Here is a 21,104-nt window from a genome sequence, read left to right as displayed (position 1 = left end):
ACGAAGTGGCTCTGTGTACAGTTAAAGATAAATAGAAATATTAGACTGAAGCTTTTAACATCTCATGTACTTGAAGAGAAATAGCGATTGTGCTGACTAAATCAGAAACCATGCCCCATATTTAACTGGGGTAGAAAATCCGCTACAGAACTTGACATGTAAATAGTACACGAAAAATGGTTTCCCGAATTCTGTTTTCGTCTTTCGGAAGATGTGTCGCCTGTAAACGTAGTGACTGATGGGTAATCAAACTCTTCCCATCGAAAACGCTGCAAGAGCGTCTTCATTGTCCCTGTAGTGTGTATGAAGAAGGAAATATATGACAGTTACGTTCGATTTATGGGCTGCATGAAATCTGGCGAAATCTCTCAGCAGGCACTCATATTTGGTGGGAGGCACTATTTTCTAAGCGTCTCTAAATGCTCACTGTGCGCTCCGAACAGAAAAGAGCGACGTCACGTCATCGACTGGCATACTAGGGCCACTGCCCACACATCTGTGAAAAGTTTCATGGTATGTTCACTGTGATTTTCATTTTGCGACCGATCGGACCTTAATAAACGAATAACCTTCGTACTTCCACCAGATAGCCAGAGAAACAACTTGTGAGGTAAATCCTAGACCTTCTAGAGGTGGCGGATACAGAAAAACCTCAAGGAAGGGGCGCTAAAGATATCTTGAGCTACCTTTACTTTTACCGTAATAAAAATTATTTAAACTTATTATACACATATACAAGACAATGCCATCTTCTTATATAAAAAAGTTACGCCGTGGTTCTCTTCCTTAAATGATGAATTCTACGCGCCTATTCTTCCTGGCAAATTGGTTAATTACAGTGTCAATAGGACAATCAATGTCAGACTGAGTGTTCAACAGAGCTAAGCCATTAAGTAAATCCTCCTTCATTGTCGACCTCAGCCATGTCTTTGTACGCTGCAATGTTGAAAAACTTCTCTCTACTGTAGCAACTGATGCACGTATGTGTTAGCTATCTATGTGTAAAATACGATGACGTGGACGCGCGTGCTACATAGGAAAGTACAACTACTCGATTCGACTGTCGAAAGAAAGGAACGAATAGCGTGTGGGCTGACTGGCAGGGGCGGCGCGGGTGGCAATGCGGTTGGCCCCGCAAGAAAGGGGGGTGGGGGGCACTCGCGCCCCATATGTATCATTCACTGCCTCCTAGCAGCAAACAGACTTGAACTTCTCTAATCAGTTAGCGTCGAGGAGGGCATAAGTGACCAAAAGGCTTTGACAGAATCACTCACTACCGGTATTACAAGGAATGTTAAGAAAGGTAGGAAATATTTTTGCTTAACGAGAGTGGCAGAATACAAATCGGAGTATGTGAGCAGTCAACATCAAATATTCAGTGCTGGGAACGAAGATGTGGAGCACAAATGAAAACTGTTCAAAAGCATCGTTCAATAAGCCTTAAACAAGTATGTTCCGAGCAAGGTTTTAAAGGATGAGAAAGACCCACGACAGTTTAATAGCCATTTTAGAAAACTGCTACGTAAACAAAGAGAGCTTCGTCACCGATTCAAGAGTAATCAAAACCTAGCTGACAAAGAAAAGGATAACGAAGTGAAAATGAACGTAAGGAGAGTAATGGCAGAAGCGATGAATGACTTTGAAGGTCAATCGTTCTGACTAAAAACCCTCAGACATTTTGGTGTTACATGAATTCTAGTAAGCAGTTCGAAATCACTTGTTCAGTCACTCAGTGATCATAATGGAGCCGAAAGGGAAAATGACAGAAGGCCGCAATACTGGATTTGGTCTTCAGACATTGTTTCACCGCAGAAGGTCGTAATACATGCCCTCCTTTCAACCATTATACGAACCTCGAAATGTCTCAGATAGCTAATTGAGGTAACTGATAGCGGAACATAGTAACAGCTACAATCGCTTTGTAGTGGAATGGCTATTAGATTCTACAGACATTATGCAAAAGAACTTACTCCCCTTCTAGGAGCAGTTTATCGTAGGCCGCTGGAACAATGATTGGAAAAAGCGTAGGTCATTCCCACTTTCAACAAGGGTTGTAGGATATGCACAAAATTGTAGAGTTATGTAACATGTTTTATGTTCGTGTATTATGACATTTTTGGAGTACGGAAGTCACCTCTATAAAAATCAACATGGATTCCGCAAACAGAGATCTTGTGTAATTCAGCTCGCACTGTCTCTCCATGAGATCTGTAGCGCTGAAGACATCGTTCAGATTGATGCCGTGTTCCTCGTCTTCAGGAAGATATTTAACACTGTCTCACAGTGCCGTTTAGTGTAAAGGATACGAGCTTACTGAGTATCGGGCCTGATTTGCTATTGGATTCAAGACTTCCTTTAGACTGAACTCAACACGGCGCTCTCAACGGAAAAAAATCGAGAAATGTAAAAATAATTTCGGGTGTACCCCAAAGAAGTGTGAAGGAGCGTTATTGTTTTCAGTGTATATAAATGATCCAGTAGAATGCGTCGGAAGCTCTTTAAGGTGTTTGCAGATGATGCAGTTGTATCTAAGGGTAAGAAGGTAGCAACGCCAGAGGACGGTAACTATCTGTAGAAAGACCTAAAGAGAATTGATGAAAAGGGTGGGGACTGGCAGTCGACAGTGAATGTAAATAAATGTAATATATTGCACATACGTAGGACAAGAAACCAACTGCCATACTCTATAATATTGATGACTAATCGCTGGAAACAGTACGGTAACCACCGGTGCCGTAAAATAAATGAGAGTATCTATCCAGAGTGACACTAAACGGAATGACCACGTAAGACAAATAATAGGAATAGCAAATGCCAAACTGAGTTTCATACGATCCATTTGCTAAATAAGTGGTTTACAAGGCACTTGTTCGACCGATTCTTGAGTATTTGTCATCTACCTGCGACCCTTACTTGGCAGGAATGATAGAAGAGATAGAGAAGATCCAATGAAGGGCTGCACGTTTCGTCACGGTATCATTTAGTTGGCGTGACAGCATTGCAGATGCTCAATAAACACCAGTCGGAGATGCTGCAAGAGAGACGTGGCACCTCACGGAGAGGTTTACTACTGAATTTTTGTGTTGTTTATTGTCTTTTGACGACCTATCAACGAACTCAGCTGTATAAAGGGAAATTAAACGCAAAACGGAAAATCATTAAAACCAAAATTATGCTCATAAAGCTCGAAACGAAAATAAATATAAATTTGTATTACTTTTATACTGGAGACATGTATCAGACAGAATAAAATACACACTAAGAAAAGCAGATCTCAAAATAGCAAATATGTTCTCAAAATAGATAAAACACAACTATATAGTCATTCTGGTGTTAACAAAAGAGCATGTTGCGAATGTAATACAGCCTAGATTGGATAGACAGGCAGAACTTTTAAAACAGAATTAAAAAGAAAAAAAAATCATAGAAAATTTCCATAGCACCTTAATTGGCACATGAAATGCTCTCCATCCTGTATTAATCACCAAATACACTATTACAGATTATTCATACATATCTCCAATAGCACCTTAATCAGCATATGAATAGCCCACACCACTTTAATTGCTCACCACATACGTGATTATGGACTACTTGCTGAAAATTATAACAGCATAACGATAGTCTCATATGTAGATTCCACTGAAATACGAATGAAATGATGCTGAAAGTTAAATGAACTGTATGCTAAATACAAAATGTGGCTTGTGTAAATAAACAAAGGCTAGAAATAATCAGCCAATAAATAATTAGCAGCATTGGTGTCAAACATTTAAAAATATCTTTTCTTCGAAATGCTAACCAGTTACATATGCAGGCATGTATACTTCAAGCCAGTGTGATGTTATTGCATGCTGCCTTCATGCTTTTGCAATTTTAATAGTCAGTAACCTATTAGTAGAAGTAGATATCTATGGGATAACACTGGATAAGCACCATGTGTGAAGTTTCTAGACATCAGTATAGTAATCTGATGTGGCACCAGCATTTGGATAAGTTAATCAAAAAGTTCAGTTCAGCCTGCTGTCACTTAAAAATCTCTGTTATTGTGATGACCTGCTATCATACATTGGATGCTTTCACTCAGTATTGTCTTGTGGCACAGTCTTTTGTGCCAAAACAGGTAAGGTCAAAATAGTATTTATTCTAGAGAAATGTGTGGTAAGTATAAATTGTAAATTGGATTGCTAGACATCTTGCAAAAATCTCTTTATTGACCTTGGGGTACTTACACTTAGATGGTAATACATTTACTCCCTAACCATGTTTATGATTAATCATACCATGAACGAGTTAAGTATGAACTGTGAAAACAGATTTCTTTTTCAGAGAAAGAACAGAGATAGCTTCTGTAATGTAGGAAATGGGGAAGAATGTTAGTCAGAAAACAAATGACAACCATGAAGTGGTTAAGAGGACCAAGGATGAGGCAAAGGAAATGTCTGTTGGGTGCAGTTGTCTATTTAATTCAGTTAGCAACCTTAACAGTCCCCCACTGTAAAATTTATAAAATAATATGAGTGTGTGACAGAAAGGATAACGTTTTGTGAATTATGAAACATAGTTTTATCTTTAATAACAGTAAAAATTCATCTTTATTTCATGAAGCAAACAGACCATTCAGAATATCAGCTATAAATCAATGGATTACATAAATGCAAGGCATAATCGAACCAATGTTATTCTATCCAATGAATTATACATCAAGAAAGTTAGATTAGATCACATTACATCATAATCTCATGAAAGTATCCAGCGTAGAGGAACCAGTTCAGCTTCTAACCTGTAAGGAAGAACATAAAATATATAAACTGTTAGACAGACATATAGTTATTAAATTTTTGTCACGTTTAAATTTAAATCAGAGTACTGTAAACTGATGCATTTCCTGTTTCACTCATTTTGAAATTTCAATTGAATTAAATCAAATTTTCCAATGCAAGTCTTGTATTGTAATTTCCTGATATTTGAAAAAAAAACCGAATAATTATTCATTCAGTTTCACTCATGGTTTTTTAGATAGGGGTATAAATTTAGAAAGATGTTTCAGGAGGTGAGAAAATAAAAATGTTTCTTACATCACATAACAATAGAAATTTATTAGTACTACCATATTTTTCTGTAGGTACAATGCTTATAAGGTTTTATATGCTAAACAGCTATTTGAGTTTTAACTGGAGAGGTGTATATATCTCACCCACTCCTTTTACTGCAGATTATTATTTGATTTTTGTTGGGACTTCTTTCTCTTCTTCTGTTTCCTAAAATTTTCTTATTATCACAGGATTCATTTTTTTATTTCATCATTTGGCAATTGTCTTAAATGTTGTAGTTGGATAATTTTCTTAGGACAACATTCATCAGTCAACATAAGGGAGGAAATCTGCTAGGACTGTCTGTCTGTGAAGTGTACAGAACCAGTAACTGAAATACAAATTCTCTTAAATGATGACTTAAAAAATACCTCATTATTGTGTCTAACAGAGCATGGGGTTTATGAGACAAATTGGCAATGGTGAAGATTTCGGGAATATTTATAGGCCTGATGTAGTTGCCCCTTGAAGTATGGATGCATAATATATAAATTCTTTCTAGCTGCCAATAAAAAATACAATAAAAAATGTATACATTTCCATTGCAGAATCGTTATTTTGATATGGAGTAATTTTCTGGGGAATCTCATTTGCTGTCAACCTTCGTTTCATGTCACAAAAGAGGATTGCAAGAGCTACATAAAGTCATAATGTGTTGCTACCATAAGATCATGAAAGCCTGTATTTAAGAAGTTCTGTAGGCTACTCTTTTACTGCCATACTTATATACACTACTCGCCATTCAAATTGCTACACCAAGAAGAAACGCAGATGATAAACGGATATTCATTGGACAAATATGTTATACTAGAACTGACATGTGATTACATTTTCACGCAATTTCGGTGCATAGATCCTGAGAAATCAGTACCCAGAACAGCCACCTCTGGCCGTAATAACGGCGTTCATACGCCTGGGCATTGAGTCAAACAGAGCTTGGATGGCGTGTACAGGTACAGCTGCCCATGCAGCTTCAACACGATACCACAGTTCATTAAGAGTAGTGACTGGCGTATTGTGACGAGCCAGTTGCTCGGCCACCATTGACCAGACGTTTTCAATTGGTGAGAGATCTGGAGAATGTGCTGGCCAGGGCAGCAATCGAACATTTTCTGTATCCTGAAAGGCCCGTACAGGACCTGCAACATGTGGTCGTGCATTAACCTGCTGAAATGTAGGGTTTCGCAGGGATCGAAGGAAGGGTAGAGCTACGGGTCGTAACATATCTGAAATGTAACGTCCACTGCTCAAAGTGCCATAAAATGCAAACAAGAGGTGACTGATACGTGTAACCAATGGCACCCCATACCACCACGCTGGCTGATACGCCAGTATGGCGATGACGAATACACGCTTCCAATGTGCGTTCACCGTGATGTCGCCAAACACGGATGCGACCATCATTATGCTGTGAACAGAACCTGGATTCATCCGAAAAAATAACGTTTTTCCATTCGTGCAACTAGGTTCGTCGTTGAGTACACCATCACAGGCGCTCCTGTCTGTGATGCAGTGTCAAGGGTAACTGCAGCCATTGTCTCCTAGCTGATAATCCATGCTGCTGCAAACGTCGTCGAACTGCTGGTGCAAATGGTTGTTGTCTTGCAAACGTCCCCATCTGTTGACTCAGGGATCGAGACATGGCTGCACGATCCATTACAGTCATGCGGATAAGATGCCTGTCATCTCAACTGCTAGTGATACGAGGCCATTGGGATTCAGCACTGCTTTCCGTATTACCCTCCTGAACCCACCGATTCCATATTCTGGTAACAGTCATTGGATCTCGACCAACGTGAGCAGCAATGTCGCGATACGATAAACCGCAATTGCGATAGGCTACAATCCGACCTTTATCAAAGTCGGAAACGTGATGGTACGCATTTCTCCTCCTTACACGAGGCATCTCAACAACGTTTCACCAGGCAATGCCGGTCAACTGCTGTTTGTGTATGAGAAATCGGTTGGAAATGTTCTTCATATCAGCACGTTGTAGGTGTCGCCATTGGTGCCAACCTTGTGTGAATGCTCTGACAAGCTAATCATTTGCATATCACAGTATCTTCTTCCTGTCGGTTAAATTTTGCGTCCTTAGCACGTGATCTTCATGGTGTAGCAATTTTAATGGCCAGTAGTGTATTTTGCAAGTAATAATAATGAGCAGAAAAATAATAAAAGGTAGCAGTGATTTTGTATCTAGAAACCAGATGATGATTAGTTATGGCATAAGGAGATAACAGGATACACATGTTCAGTATGCATACATGACACTGACACAAAATGGTCTACTACAAACAGGATACAAACCATAAACTGCCTGACGACATCAAACTGTTATAAGATATACAAACTGTTAATAGATACAGTTATCCATAATTACTTGTTTCAAAAGTGTTATTACAGTATGGATGAATATCTTGTGACATTAACAACTATTGCCAAATTTAAAATTGTAAAACCTTTAATGTCAGCAAAAAAATGTATTGTTAAATGTGATCTATTATAATCAGACAATGTTGACATTCAATGTGTATACATCACACTATGTGAGTACATAACTGTCGAACTGTTCTTTTGACATTATCTCCTCACAATTTTATAACTCACCTCACCAGTTCACAATATATTAGAGTAACGCAAATTGAATTGTCCAACAAATTAATGATTAAAAGAATCAAAAAAATGCAATAAAGTTATTTGACATGAAGGTTGGGAACCAGCCCAAAATTTGTGTCAAACAAATATGGAAAATCACCTAAAATGAGAGTCCAGTCTCTATATATATAATGAAATCTCCCAACTGACTGACTCACTCACGGACTCTTCATCGCCCAGCACAAATTGCTAAGAATGAGATTTTCACTCTGCAGCGGAGTGTGCGCTGATATGAAACTTCCTGGCAGATTAAAACTGTGTGCCCGACCGAGACTCGAACTCGGGACCTTTGCCTTTCGCGGGCAAGTGCTCTACCAACTGAGCTACCGAAGCACGACTCACGCCCTGTACTCACAGCTTTACTTCTGCCAGTACCTCGTTTGAAAGGTAGGAGACGAGGTACTGGCAGAAGTAAAGCTGTGAGTACAGGGCGTGAGTCGTGCTTCGGTTGTTCAGTTGGTAGAGCACTTGCCCACGAAAGGCAAAGGTCCCGAGTTCGAGTCTCGGTCAGGCACACAGTTTTAATCTGCCAGAAAGTTTCACAAATTGCTAAGGATAGAAATTACAGATCTGGAGAATGTGTTGATCTTATACTGTAGGCATCATTTAAGAAGGGATTTTTAGAATTTTCACCCTTAAGGGGGTCAAATAGAGGATGAAATATTTTTCGAAAAATGTTACTTTTACGGACATTTTCAAGTTAGACCTAGAAAAATTGGTGTTTGGTTTCTTGGTTAGAAATAAAGACATATGTATTTTAGCATTTCCAGAAATGTAACCACTGTGGGGTTGAAATAGCAAAAGAAATTTTTTATTAAAAATAAATCACTATTAAAGACCCATTTAAGTATCTGTGAAGCTACATCTATGAAAATTGGTATTTGACTTCAAAGTTAAAAATAAAAAATTGGTGATACAGAGTTTTTGGAAATTAAGTCCCTAAGGGGGTGAAATAGGGGATGACATGTTTTATGAAAATATTTCCTTATGAAAGCATTTTTAAAGCTAAACCTATGAAAAAGTGTTTTACTGTTTTTAGAAGTTCAAATCATAACAGGATAAAATAGGGGACGAAAATTTTTATGGAAATATTTCATTATACAATCATTTTTGAAGCTGAATCTTTGAAAATATTTATTTGACTTCTCTGTTAGAAATAAAAAGAATATGCATTTTACAGCTTTTGGAGATTTGGGTTCTTAGGGAGTGAAATAAAAGATGAGACTTTTACGAAAAATTTTTTACTGTGAAAGCATTTTTGAATCTAAACTTTTGAAAATTAGTGTTTGGCTTTTCAGTTAGAAAAGAAGAAATATGTGTTTCACTGTTTTTTGGGAATTCGTCCCCTAAGGGGGTGATACTGACTCACTAACTCATCATTGCTCAGCGCAGACCACTAAGGATAGGTGCTTGAAATGTGGAGAGAGTGTGGAACTTATAATTCAGGCATCATTCAAGAAGGTATTGTCAAAAATTACACTCCTAAGGTGGTGAAATAGTGCAGGATTTTTGAAAATATACCAGTATTAAGGCAATTTTGAAGCTAGAACTGCAAAACCTGGTATTTGGCTACTTATCCAGAAGTAAAAAAAAAAAAAAAAAACACGATTCTGAATTTTTGAAAATTCAACAACTGAGGAAGTTAAAATAGTGGGTGAAAGTTTTTCTGAAAATAAATACTGGTAATTACTAAAGGAACTATTAAAGCATTTTTAAAGCTACATCTGTGATAAATTGGTATGTGACTTTTCAGTTAGAAATAAAAAAAATAATACATGTTTCTGTGTTTTTGGAAATGCAAGAGTGTGAGATATGGGATGAAAATTTTATGAAATTATTTCTTTATGAAAGCACTTTCAAAATTAAATATATGAAAATTTAAGTTTGGCTGTCTGTTAGAAATGAAAAAATATGTTTCACTGCTTTCAGAATATCAGTTAGGCGACTCAGGCAAACTTCTTGCATATATAGTCAGTGTGAGTTTCCCTAGTTCATTTTGGATTAAGATAAATGCCAGGTCGGCGTATGGCGTGTTTCCCAACATGTTTCTTCTGCATCATCACTGAGGAGGGTAAAAATTACTAGTTCTACACCACTGATAGCACCTGCAACAGATATAGCAGTTGGTTTTGGTGTGGAATTGAGTTTCTTTTCCAGAACTGATTTTGCCGTGTCTTCAATCTCTATCCCTATGAGGCAGATTACAGTTCGTCATTGCTCTTGGTGTGGCTGTTGCTATCTTGCATCCAGATGTTCAAACATGGAGACTTGTTTGGTAGTAGCATTGCATTGAGAATTATCTGTATGAGCCCAAGAAATGGCTCAACCCACTCCCAAGAATCTGGATTATATGAGGCATATATAAGTGGAGTGTGAGCAATTCCTTAGATGTTGTGTCCAGTTACTGACTTGTGTACCTGATCTTCTCCCTTATTAGAGCCAGACTAGCTCTTCTTGTGATCCAGTGGGCAGATTTTAACGCAGCAAGTTATCATGAGATGACATTTGTTGCAGTAAGGCACGCAGTCATCTAGTATGGTGGCTGCAGGATGGCTATGTTTCTTCCGCTTTGCTCACAGCACAGCTGACGCTGCCTGCCAAGAGAACTGCATAGCGCAACATTCAATAGATATGAAGATTCATACCCTCTATGAGTGTAAATAATCTATATTAGTTATTATCCTATTTTGTTGAAATTTGGTGCACAGCCTTTTGTTATTAATGGAATGCTGCTGTCAAAATTCCAGATTTTTATTTGTTATAGTTTTGGAGATAAAGAGAATTACCTAAAACTCCTAAAACCTACACTTGTTTTTCAAAACCAAGTTAGAAACAATAACAGATTGACTTTCATTATCATTTGAAGCAATTACAAAGTAATCATTGCATAAAAATCAATTAATTAGAATTTTCTTTTTAAAACTTTAGTCACTGTGCATTACATAATACAAAAATCACTCAAAATTATTATTTGACTATATTTTGCTGTGTGAGTGCATGAGAATTGTTGAGAGAGTGTATGTGGGACGTATGTTAAAATTTATTATTTCATTTTATGTAAAACCTTGTACAAACAAACCATGGGAAAGTTATGTTGCAACCACGATTCAGGTGACGTATGTCGGTGTGTGCATGCTTTTGTAGAAAAGTAGCCAGAATGGAAATTAGAGGCAAAATAAGGTTATTTATCAATTTGAATAATATTTTGCTCTTCATTTATTTTGATTAAACAAAATACAAGAATTTGAAGTTTTGCTGACATGAATTACCATCAAATTAGTAATTGGATAAGGCAAGATTTGCCATGAGAATGATCTGGAAGCAACATTCTGATTGGTCCTTTAGATCAACAGACAATCAGAATTAAACTGTTCTTGTGGGAAAAGAGGAGTGGGCATATAGGAGAGTATCTCGATAAGAGTTGCTTGCTAGCCGCGCTACGGATAACACAATGTCACATTGCTCCTTAAAAATACTCTGGAAGATAAGGAAATAGTGAGCTAATTTCAGTTCGTACATATTGTGACTCAAGCAACTGGAGTTACGAACATTTTAATGAAGATTTGGTGTTTCTAAATTAAATAGTTTGAGAGATATGAGCGTGTGAACTTTCTGGTCGTAGTAACAACTCTACATGGCATGTTTTATGCTCTGTATGGAATATTTAGGCAAGCATCTCTTACGAAGAAGACCACTGAAATGACTGAATGTTTAACTCGCAAATAGTTGTGGGTCTGTGACTTATAGAACACGAAAATTAGTCAGATCGGACTTACTAAAATTCTGGCTGGTTTTTGAGTGAATATTTGTTATACAGACAGTGAACTTTGAATGATAACTTTTTACAATATTAAATATTCACGTTTTTCAGTGCGAATAAAAAGCAGAGTTAATCTAATTTTAAACACTTTTCTGCAGTAGACTGAAGATCCCGAATGGCCGATATCTTAATCATGAACTTTCAGGAACTGACTTTCAACTGGAGTTACACAGCCTCTGTGTGGTAGGTATTAGGTGGTGGTTTCATCAGTGCTGCTTTACACTGCCTAGCACGTATTTGCTACCACAGAGTGAAGGGACATTGGCACGAATCCTATTGAGGTAGGTGGACTGAACGATAGCATTTAAAAAAAAAAAAGCAGACGACCGACCCCGCCCCACCGCAAGGTGCAGTTTTTTTATAATGGACAATTCTTATGCTATTTTCACAACACCTCATCAGGAAGCTGAAAGAGCTGAGTAGATACCTTTCCTGTCATGAAGCTTATCGGGTTTCTTAAGTCTCTGATATATCCCCTAATCATAGAGGAATATGGTGTGTGACCTTAAGCTTTCCCCGTTAATTGCCTGTTTTTACTGTCCTCAGGTACCTAGCTGAGTGCAGTCACCTTCAGAACACAATATTTCGACAACATACCTTGCCGTCAGCTTCAGGTGATACCTGTAGAATTAGTGTCTTTCCTACATCCCACCTCTTTTATGCTGTGATCTCTCCCAACCCTTTCCCCCACTACCCAGTCGCATGACATGTTGGGTGGGGTGGTGGTGGGATGGCACCACTGAAGGCTGGATGCGAAACCCGGTCTCTCAGTGCTTCTGTAGCCCCTGTTCTGCATGAAAGTGGCTCTCAGCCAACACTGTGACTTTAGTTGGCTAAGTGCTGAGTCCCAAGCTTTGCTTAGGGTGTAGCCCCTGTCTCAGTTGATCAGCCTGTCGGCCACTTGAATTTCAATAGCCTCCTTCAGACAAATCCAACATGCATTCAGGCAGAAGGTACAGGCGCAGAAAATAGAACACGATGAGAAGGATAGGACACTGGCATATCTGGTGTATGCTGGAAAGGTTTGAAATAAAATTGGTGGAATTCTGGCTTAATGTAACATTAAACGGATTTTCTGTCCACCCCTGAAAACGCATGCACTATTAGGTATGGTGAAAGATGACTTGGGTATCTCTAAACTGGGTGTTGAATTAATTCCACTTAAACGCAGTAAATCTTACATTTGGCAAATTGGGCAGACAGTCACAGAAAGATGCAAGGAGCACACTGAACATAAGCAACCAACAAAAGCTGTGGTTGTAGAACATTGCACAGCTACAGGGGACTCTATGAAGTATTGCAAAACAGAAGTTTTAAGACAGCCTTTGTCATTTTGGAACTGTGTTCTGGAGAACGCTATTGAAATACAAGTGGTCGACGGGCTGATCAACAGAGACAGTGGCTATACCCTAAGCAAAGTTTGGAACCCAGTGCTCAGCCAACTAAAATCACAGCATTGGCCAAGAGCCAATTCCACACTGACAGGGGCAACAGAAGCATGGAGAGACTGGGGTTCATGCCCAGCATTCAGTGATGCCAGCCCCCCACCACTCCACTCAACGCATTGTGTGGCCAAGTAGTGGGGGAAGGGATGGGAAGGAGGTGGCATTTAGTGAAGATGTTCATTTTACAGGTATCACTTGAAGGTGACAGAGAGATATGCTGTTGAAATATCCTGTTACAAAGATGACTGCACTCCGCTGTACATCTGGGAGCAGTACAACAGTCAATTCACCAGGAAAGCTCAAGATTACAGAAATAATAATTTGCATGATCACCACACCCATGGTATTGGTAACATTCATCTAACAATCTAGGCACTAAGTAAATTCCATGACAGTATAAGGCACATAGACAGCACACTTTATAATAAATTTCCTTGCTCAACCAAAAGTAATAGGAAATCATTCAGGAAGAATGTAACCACTATAATGTCCCATCATTGTTTTAGTTCTGTTACTGAATTTATGGAGGCCAATTTACGTCAAATTTAAATTTAATTCTGTCTACAATGAAATAATCTTCAATGTTATGGTACTAACTTACAATTAATTCTTACACTGATAGATATAATACATCCTCTACAGTACACAGATATTTAAAAACTATTTTGACAAATAGGTATGTATATTATGTCCTTTACAGTGCATGTACATAAAAAATATTGTAACAGAATGTTATGTGTTGCTTCAACAACTGAAGGAACATGTGTTCCATATGACAAACTTGATTTTGTAGATAAATAAATAAAGTTATGCATTTGAATTTCATTTGTATCTATCACAGCACAGCCCCTATTAGATGACATTTAAAGTCTTTAGAAGTCATTTGTACTTCTTTATAGACTTCTTGTTTTAATTTTCTCTGCACATAAAAGTCATCAGGTGGTAAATCTGGTGAGAGTGTAGGCTAGTTTGCATTTCCTGGATGAAGCTAATGTGCCATGCTCTATTTGAACCATACTTACAAATATGGAATTAGTGTTAGGAGAAAATCCTAAAGCAATAACATGAAGAGAATTTTTGTATTGCGAAAAAAGACCATGAGGACCATTTTGAATTAAAAAACAAACACATTCATGCAGAAATGCCTTGCATACTGTAAAAATATTAACTTTTCCATTCATTTATATATATAAAACAACAATTTCATTAATACATTACTAGAAACAAAACAGATGTTCATTCATATGGCACAGGTAATAAAGATAGCTGACAAGTATATCTCTCGCACTAAGAGCTATTGAAAAAGGACCTCAATACTCAGGTGTACAACTGATAAAGCATCTTTCCAAGAGTCTACAATACAGTATGAGTGAAAGAACACTCATGAAACTTGTAAAGGATTACTTAATGGAAAAAGAATTTTATAATGTAGAGGAATACATATATAAATAATAAGTAATCGTATTATTACTTGTATGTATGTACTGTAATTGATTGAAAATACTGTAGTATGATGTACATAAATAACTTACAGTGCAGTATGTTGTCTTATGTTGTACATGTAGGCTAAATATTTTACAATAATAGGTTAAGTTAGTCTGTCCTATATTACAAGCACAAAAGTACGTAATTTAACAAAAGGTACCAAATAAAAATAAATTAGTCAATCAGTAAATCACAGTATCAGAGCCAAGGTATGCAGAAGCATAGAGTACAGCTCATTAAAGTCTCAATAAATAAATATTGGGTGTCAAACTTAAGTCATTTTTCTGTGCCACAATTACGTAGATGTTGACTAACATTCAGATTTAATAACAATCCTACACTGTTTCAGTAACGCTATATAATTTATGCATGTAACTGCCAGAAAAATCTTAGTAACAGTGTAAAGAGTTGGTGTTGTCTCTCTGTTTCTTTCTTCTCTTTTTTGACAGAAAGTTTATGGCCTAATTTTGGAATTAATACAACGTGAAATGAACTTGTGTGTATGTCATATTAAGTCGTAACCATGAAATTGAAGGTATCATGTGTCCTTCCATTTGTGATAACAGACAATCATGGGCAAATTATGGCACTAATTAGCAGACAGTAATTTCCTTTGGAGAGTACCGCCAAAAGTAAACATACCTATGGTGTTAAGTAAGATGAGGTGAAAATGTTTCTTATGTACTGGTACCAAGAAATCCTAATACATCACAGTTTCTTGGCTACAAGTAATGGACACAGAGAAATGCTGTTTTATCCAAGAATAAGTGAACAGCTTGTTACTGTAACATTACTGATAAAAACACGTATTAAAGTACAAATAATCGTAATCAAACTCGTATCTGCAAAAATATCTACTTACGTGTAAGTTCAAGGAAAATAGCAGTGTTAAATGATGGATTAGTTGCAGTTTATCTGGCTTTGGTCAATGTAAGCTGCAAAGAAAATTCATTTCAGTTTCATAAAGTGTAATAGGGCATCCATAGTCTAAGAAACATTCATTATTTAATCTACAGTAAAACATTTTTTAAAAATATCCATTTCAAAGAAATGAATCCCTTGTTATACTACTGAAAGGAGGACAACTTTTAAGTGAGCAGATGATAATTAATTAAATAAATTAGTGGTAGTATTTGATCGTAATTTAACTGTGTGGACTGCAGGTGATGTTTCCTTTACAAAGAAATTCAACTATGGCCATAATCAGTTCTAAAATCTGGAGTTCACCTTCAGGCAGTATCTAGCATATTCTTAACATTATTCATACGGTGATACCTTTCAGATTGGCAATGTCAGAATAATTTTTTTCAATACCGCTTCACCAAAATGAACGCTGAATATATTAACCACAATTCCACTTTTCTCTTTCCGAAAAAGTTGTTTTATTGAATTTAAGCATATTGTGAACATCTATATTCTAAAACGTGCCCTCTGATTTTTGATGGAAATATAAATCATCTTGCACTGTAATATCAGTCATTGACACTAATGGTACTACATGATTCAAATTTTGAAGTATTTTGAAGCTATGATCATGATGAATTACAAAAGTATGAAAGGAAGATTCCAATAGGCAAAACATCTTCCTTTATAGCAGTAATGTCTAACTGATGGGCCACATGCAGCCCATAGTAAGTATCATTGCAGCCCAAGAAGTGAGTATGTATCACATGACCGGGGGGAAAAATCAGTCCTTCAACCCAGGCACTTCTTTTTTGTTAGTGGTTATAGTTAATAGTGTTAAGTGTATTATGTGCAGCCCAAAAACACTCATCTTCTTCCAATGTGTCCCAGGGGCCCAGGTAAGCTAAAAGGTTTGTCACCCCTACTTTACAATATGACGCGAAACTCCTACTGTGAATTAATTTGTAGAGTGACACTCTATAGAGCATTGTTATCTTTATTAATGCTCAGCTCTATAAACAAGAAAACTACTTACCTACAAGTACAGAGTGAAAATTGTCATCAGTACTTCTTTCCATGATTTTATCAAAAACATTAGCAACCATTGTAGTTCAGCATTATGGCAGGAATAACAATGAATGAAATGAAAATATTTTTGGAGATGATTTGTGTTAAGATTGACTTGTTTTAATCATAGCTTGAAATTTGCCAATGATAATCAGTTTTAACAGAGAGTGCCTCTATACAATTTATGTACACATAACATAATGAATGCAGTGGATGTGAATTATGCTGCATCCTTGTATGAACACATGAACATTATGAGAGCTAAAGACAGGAAAAGCAGGTAAAAACAGGCATCTAACATTCAAAGTTTCAAGAAAATATATTGAGACTCCATTTATGTCTATTAAGTGACACTTGATGATGAATAGCAATGTATAATGGTGTAAAAACTTTATGCTGTTCGCATTTTTTTATCTTAAGAGCTTCCTATTACACTTTCATTTGTGGATGTGTCTTAAATTAGTCAAGATGGCGTCGCGTGTAGAAGTGTGCATAAATAGTTCCACGATAAACTGCTACATATCGAGTATAAATTGTATAAAGTGCAATAACTACATCGCGAAAGGTATCAAGTTATGTGCAGTGTCGCAAAAGTGGATTCATACAAAGTGTTTCGCGGGAACGGAAGAATGGGACGCGAAATGTAACTGTGGCATGGAATGCTGCGATCTACTAACGGTAGCTTTGTCAGGATACGATAACTGCATAGAAGAAAGTGTTACCACATCGCTTCAGCAAGACCTCGTGCTTGCAAATCGTTACGTAAATAAGTTAGAGGAACTGATAAAGCAGCGGAATTATGACGATTTAAAAAACGAGTGTAATGAAAACATACCGGCAATTTTCGTTTCAAACAAAACTTCTGCTAGTAGTAAACGAAATCTTTCTGGCGGTATGACATCGTCAGTAAATAGAGTGCAAAGAAAAACGGGTAATAAAGACACGACAGGACGAAATGTGAACTCAAAAAATAAGACACGTGAAAGTGAATCTAGATCATCTGTGTGTTCTAACGAGAGAAATGTTTCTCCAAAGTGTACTATAAAAACGACGGAACGAGGGCACCTGGAGAACAACAAATATCAAGTCTGTGTATTAGGTGATAGTCATGCAAAGGGTGTGGCACAAATAATAAATAATCGGCAGTCGCAATTCAGAGTAACAGCCATTGTCAAACCTGGTGCTCCCCTTAATGAAATAGTAAATAATTGTGAAAACTTAGTTAAGACTGGAACATGCTGTGTGCTAATAGGTGGAGCAAATGACATATACAAAAATGAAAGCCAACTAGCGACAAGGGCACTTCAAACAGCTCTAAAAAAGCTGTCAGATCTAAATTTAAAGGTTCTCGTTGTCGGTGTGCCACATAGACATGATCTAATCGAGGAATCATGTGTAAACAAAGAAATAAAGTCAACAAATAATAAATTCAGGAAGATCTGCTGTGCTTTTAAGTGTGCAACTTTTGTGGATGCAAACAGCTCAGTGAGAAATCATTTTACGAGGCATGGACAGCACAGGAACTATTATGGAAAAAAGATGATGGGTGAAAAGATACTAGAAGAAATAAGCCGCATAACAGTAGAAAAGCTCCCTAAAATCCCACTCCAAATGAGGACAGAAGCAGAAGAAAAGAAAACCTTAACAAGAGCAACATTTGCTGAAGCACTAAAAACATCATCATCTGCTATTGTAAATATTAAAATGTCATCAGCTGTCACAGCTAGTATAAACAATCAATCAGCATCATCAACTTCAAGTAGGAAAAGCAACTGAAACAAGAAACTTGTGGTACAACAGGATTTTTGGTATCCAGCCATAATGAAAACTCCAAGATAACAGTGTTAAACGAAAGGAGAAATACCACCAGTGCTCACTCCCCTGTTCTGAAGATTATGACTCTAAATGTGCAGTGCCTCAAGAACAAATATTGTAGAACAAATATTGTGAACTTGAAATAGCAGTAAGTAACACCCAACCTGATGTCTTGTGTATTACAGAACATTGGTGTAAGGACCAAGAAATTAGTAGTATTCATATTAATCCATTTAAACTGGCAAATAATTATAGTAGGAAAATTGCAAAAGGTGGTGGAGTCGGTATTTACCTTAGACAAGAATTAGAATTTAAAAAGAGATGTGAAGCAGAGAACTTAAGTATTGAAAAGTTTTTTGAAGCAGGTGCTGTCCAGCTATATGGCCTGATGAAAAAAGTCATAGTCATAACAGTGTATAGGTCACCATGTGGAAACATAGAAGTCTTTTTTGATAAATTAGAATTGTTGCTAAATACTATTTACAAAAAAGAAACTGTGATTATTCTTTGTGGTGATTTCAATATTAATCTTCTAGTTGAAAGTCAACAAAAAAGGCAATTTTTGGACATATTAAAGAGTTTCAACATGTCACCACACATAAACAATTCAACTAGAATAACAAACACCTCCAATAGCCTCATAGATAACATTTTCTCAAATATGTCAGAAACTGACATAGAGGTAACAAACATAGATTTAGGATTGTCTGACCACAATGCTCTCACCATTGAAATCCCTTTAAGGTCAAAGGAAGATAAAGGTGTAAATAATATTTACAAAAGAAACTTCTCTGTGGACAGCTGTCATCAGTTCATAAGTATCTTAGAAAATGAAAATTGGTTAGATGTTTTGAAACAGTCAAGTACAGATGAGGCGTATAGTGTATTTGCATCGATTTATATGATGAACTTTGAGATGTGTTTTCCAAAGAAACTGACCAGAGTCAAGTCTACTGGATATATAAAGTCAAGTTCTTGGATGACTCTTGGAATTAAGAAATCATGTGAAAACATGAAAAAACTGAATTCAGAGTTGAGGGAGTGTACAAATACTGATTTTATAGAATATGTAAAGAGGTATAGGAAAATATACAGCAGAGTAATTGCAAATGCAAAGTTATTAAGTAATAATATGGAAATAAAACAGTCCAGAAATAAAACTAAAATAGCATGGGAAATTGTGACAAAAGAAACCGGGGTACCTACCAAAGACAAGGAAATTATTCTAAAAGATGAGGAGAATAAAACGGTAGATAAATATTCCATGCCTAATTATATAAATAATTACTTTTTAAATGTACCCCAGACATTAAGCAGGAATCTTGGGGAGCAGATTAAGATGGAAGCACCCAAGGTAGCCAGCAGTATGATGGCAGTTCCAACAAACGAAAAAGAAGTTTTAAAAGTGATTAAAAGTCTGAAGTCCAAGATGTCAGCTGGAGTAGATGAGGTGCCAATAATATTAGTAAAGAAAACAGCTAATCAGATAGCGAAACCATTGACGCACATAGCAAACTTGTCAATGGCTGAGGACGTGTTTCCACAAAAACTGAAAATTTCTAAAGTCATTCCCCTGTTGGAAAAGGGTGATAAACTTAAAATAGAAAACTACAGACCTGTCTCACTCCTCCCAACTTTCTCTAAAGTTTTAGAGATACTAATGAAATATAGAGTCACACATTATCTTAATATGCACAATCTGATAAACAGTAATTAGCATGGATTTCAAGCTGGGAGAAGTACCGAAACAGCTGTACTAGAATACACAAAAGAAATAATCACCAAATTGGAAGAGGGAAATAGTGTAGTTGGGATAAATCTAGATTTGTCAAAAGTCTTTGACACTGTTGACCACAGCACACTTTTGAAAAAGCTTGAAGCTATAGGTATCAGAGGACAGGTAAAAAAGTGGTTTGAGTCTTATCTGGAAAAGAGGATGCAGGTGGTTGAAATTACAGCATCAAATATTAATCAAAAAATTAAACTAAGCTCAGATCCAAGGGAGGTCACAGTAGGAGTACCTCAAGGAAGTGTATTAGGCCCCTTGCTGTTCCTCATTTACATTAATGATATTCAGGTGTCAGAGAGAAAAGCTAGAATCATGTTATTTGCTGATGATACTAGTTTAATAGTTAGTGATATGAAGCAGTCATTGCACAGTACTGTGGACCATGTCCTACAAGATATACAAAAATGGTTTAGTGCTAACAAGCTAACACTGAATGCAAAAAAAACAAATTATGTGCAATATGGAAAAATAAGTGAACAGGACGACCTAAATCCCACCATGGAGGGCAAACAACTTGAAAGAGTACAGTGTGCAAAATTCCTGGGTATGCACATTGATGAGAAGATTAATTGGAAGGACCATGTGGTGAACTTAGCACTAAAACTAAATTCAGCATGTTTTGTGCTTAGAATAATTTCAAGAGTTTGTAGTAATGACTGTACCAGATTAGTATATTTTGACTATTTTCAGTCCATTGCATCCTATGGGATAGTATTCTGGGGAAAAACAAATTGTCGTCTAAATGAGATTTTCAAATTGCAAAGACGTGCTATTCGGATAATGACCCACAGCCCACCTCAAACACATTATAGGCCCCTTTTTAAAGCATTGAAAATTTTAACAATTCCATCATTATACATTCTGAAATGTCTGTTGGTGATCAAAAGAAATCAGGACAAAATGAAAACCAATACAGACTTCCATAATTACGATACACGGCAATGTAAAGATCTCCACATACAAGCTGTAACAAGGACCCGAAGGCAGAAACATGTATGTAATCAAAGCATCAAACTTTTTAATGCACTACC

At 36.8% G+C, this 21,104-nt stretch overlaps 1 protein-coding gene across 1 annotated transcript in view; it reads right to left on the bottom strand.

Annotated features, from left to right (window-relative positions):
• Positions 1–4,741: 4,741 nt before the first annotated feature.
• The window catches only part of LOC124556377 (sushi, von Willebrand factor type A, EGF and pentraxin domain-containing protein 1-like), a 30,396-nt gene continuing 14,033 nt past the window's right edge, over positions 4,742–21,104 (bottom strand). Inside the window, exons 5-6 of the mRNA XM_047130340.1 lie at positions 15,361–15,433; positions 4,742–4,783 (exon numbers count right to left, since the gene is read on the bottom strand). Of these exons, the coding sequence (XP_046986296.1) occupies positions 15,399–15,433 (35 nt within the window). The 3' untranslated portion in view covers positions 4,742–4,783; positions 15,361–15,398. The remainder of the gene's footprint in view (positions 4,784–15,360; positions 15,434–21,104) is intronic.

Source organism: Schistocerca americana, chromosome X (genome assembly GCF_021461395.2).
Source record: "Schistocerca americana isolate TAMUIC-IGC-003095 chromosome X, iqSchAmer2.1, whole genome shotgun sequence".
NCBI classification, from domain to species: Eukaryota; Metazoa; Arthropoda; class Insecta; order Orthoptera; family Acrididae; genus Schistocerca; species Schistocerca americana.
This window is presented reverse-complemented; position numbering and strand designations above follow the sequence as displayed.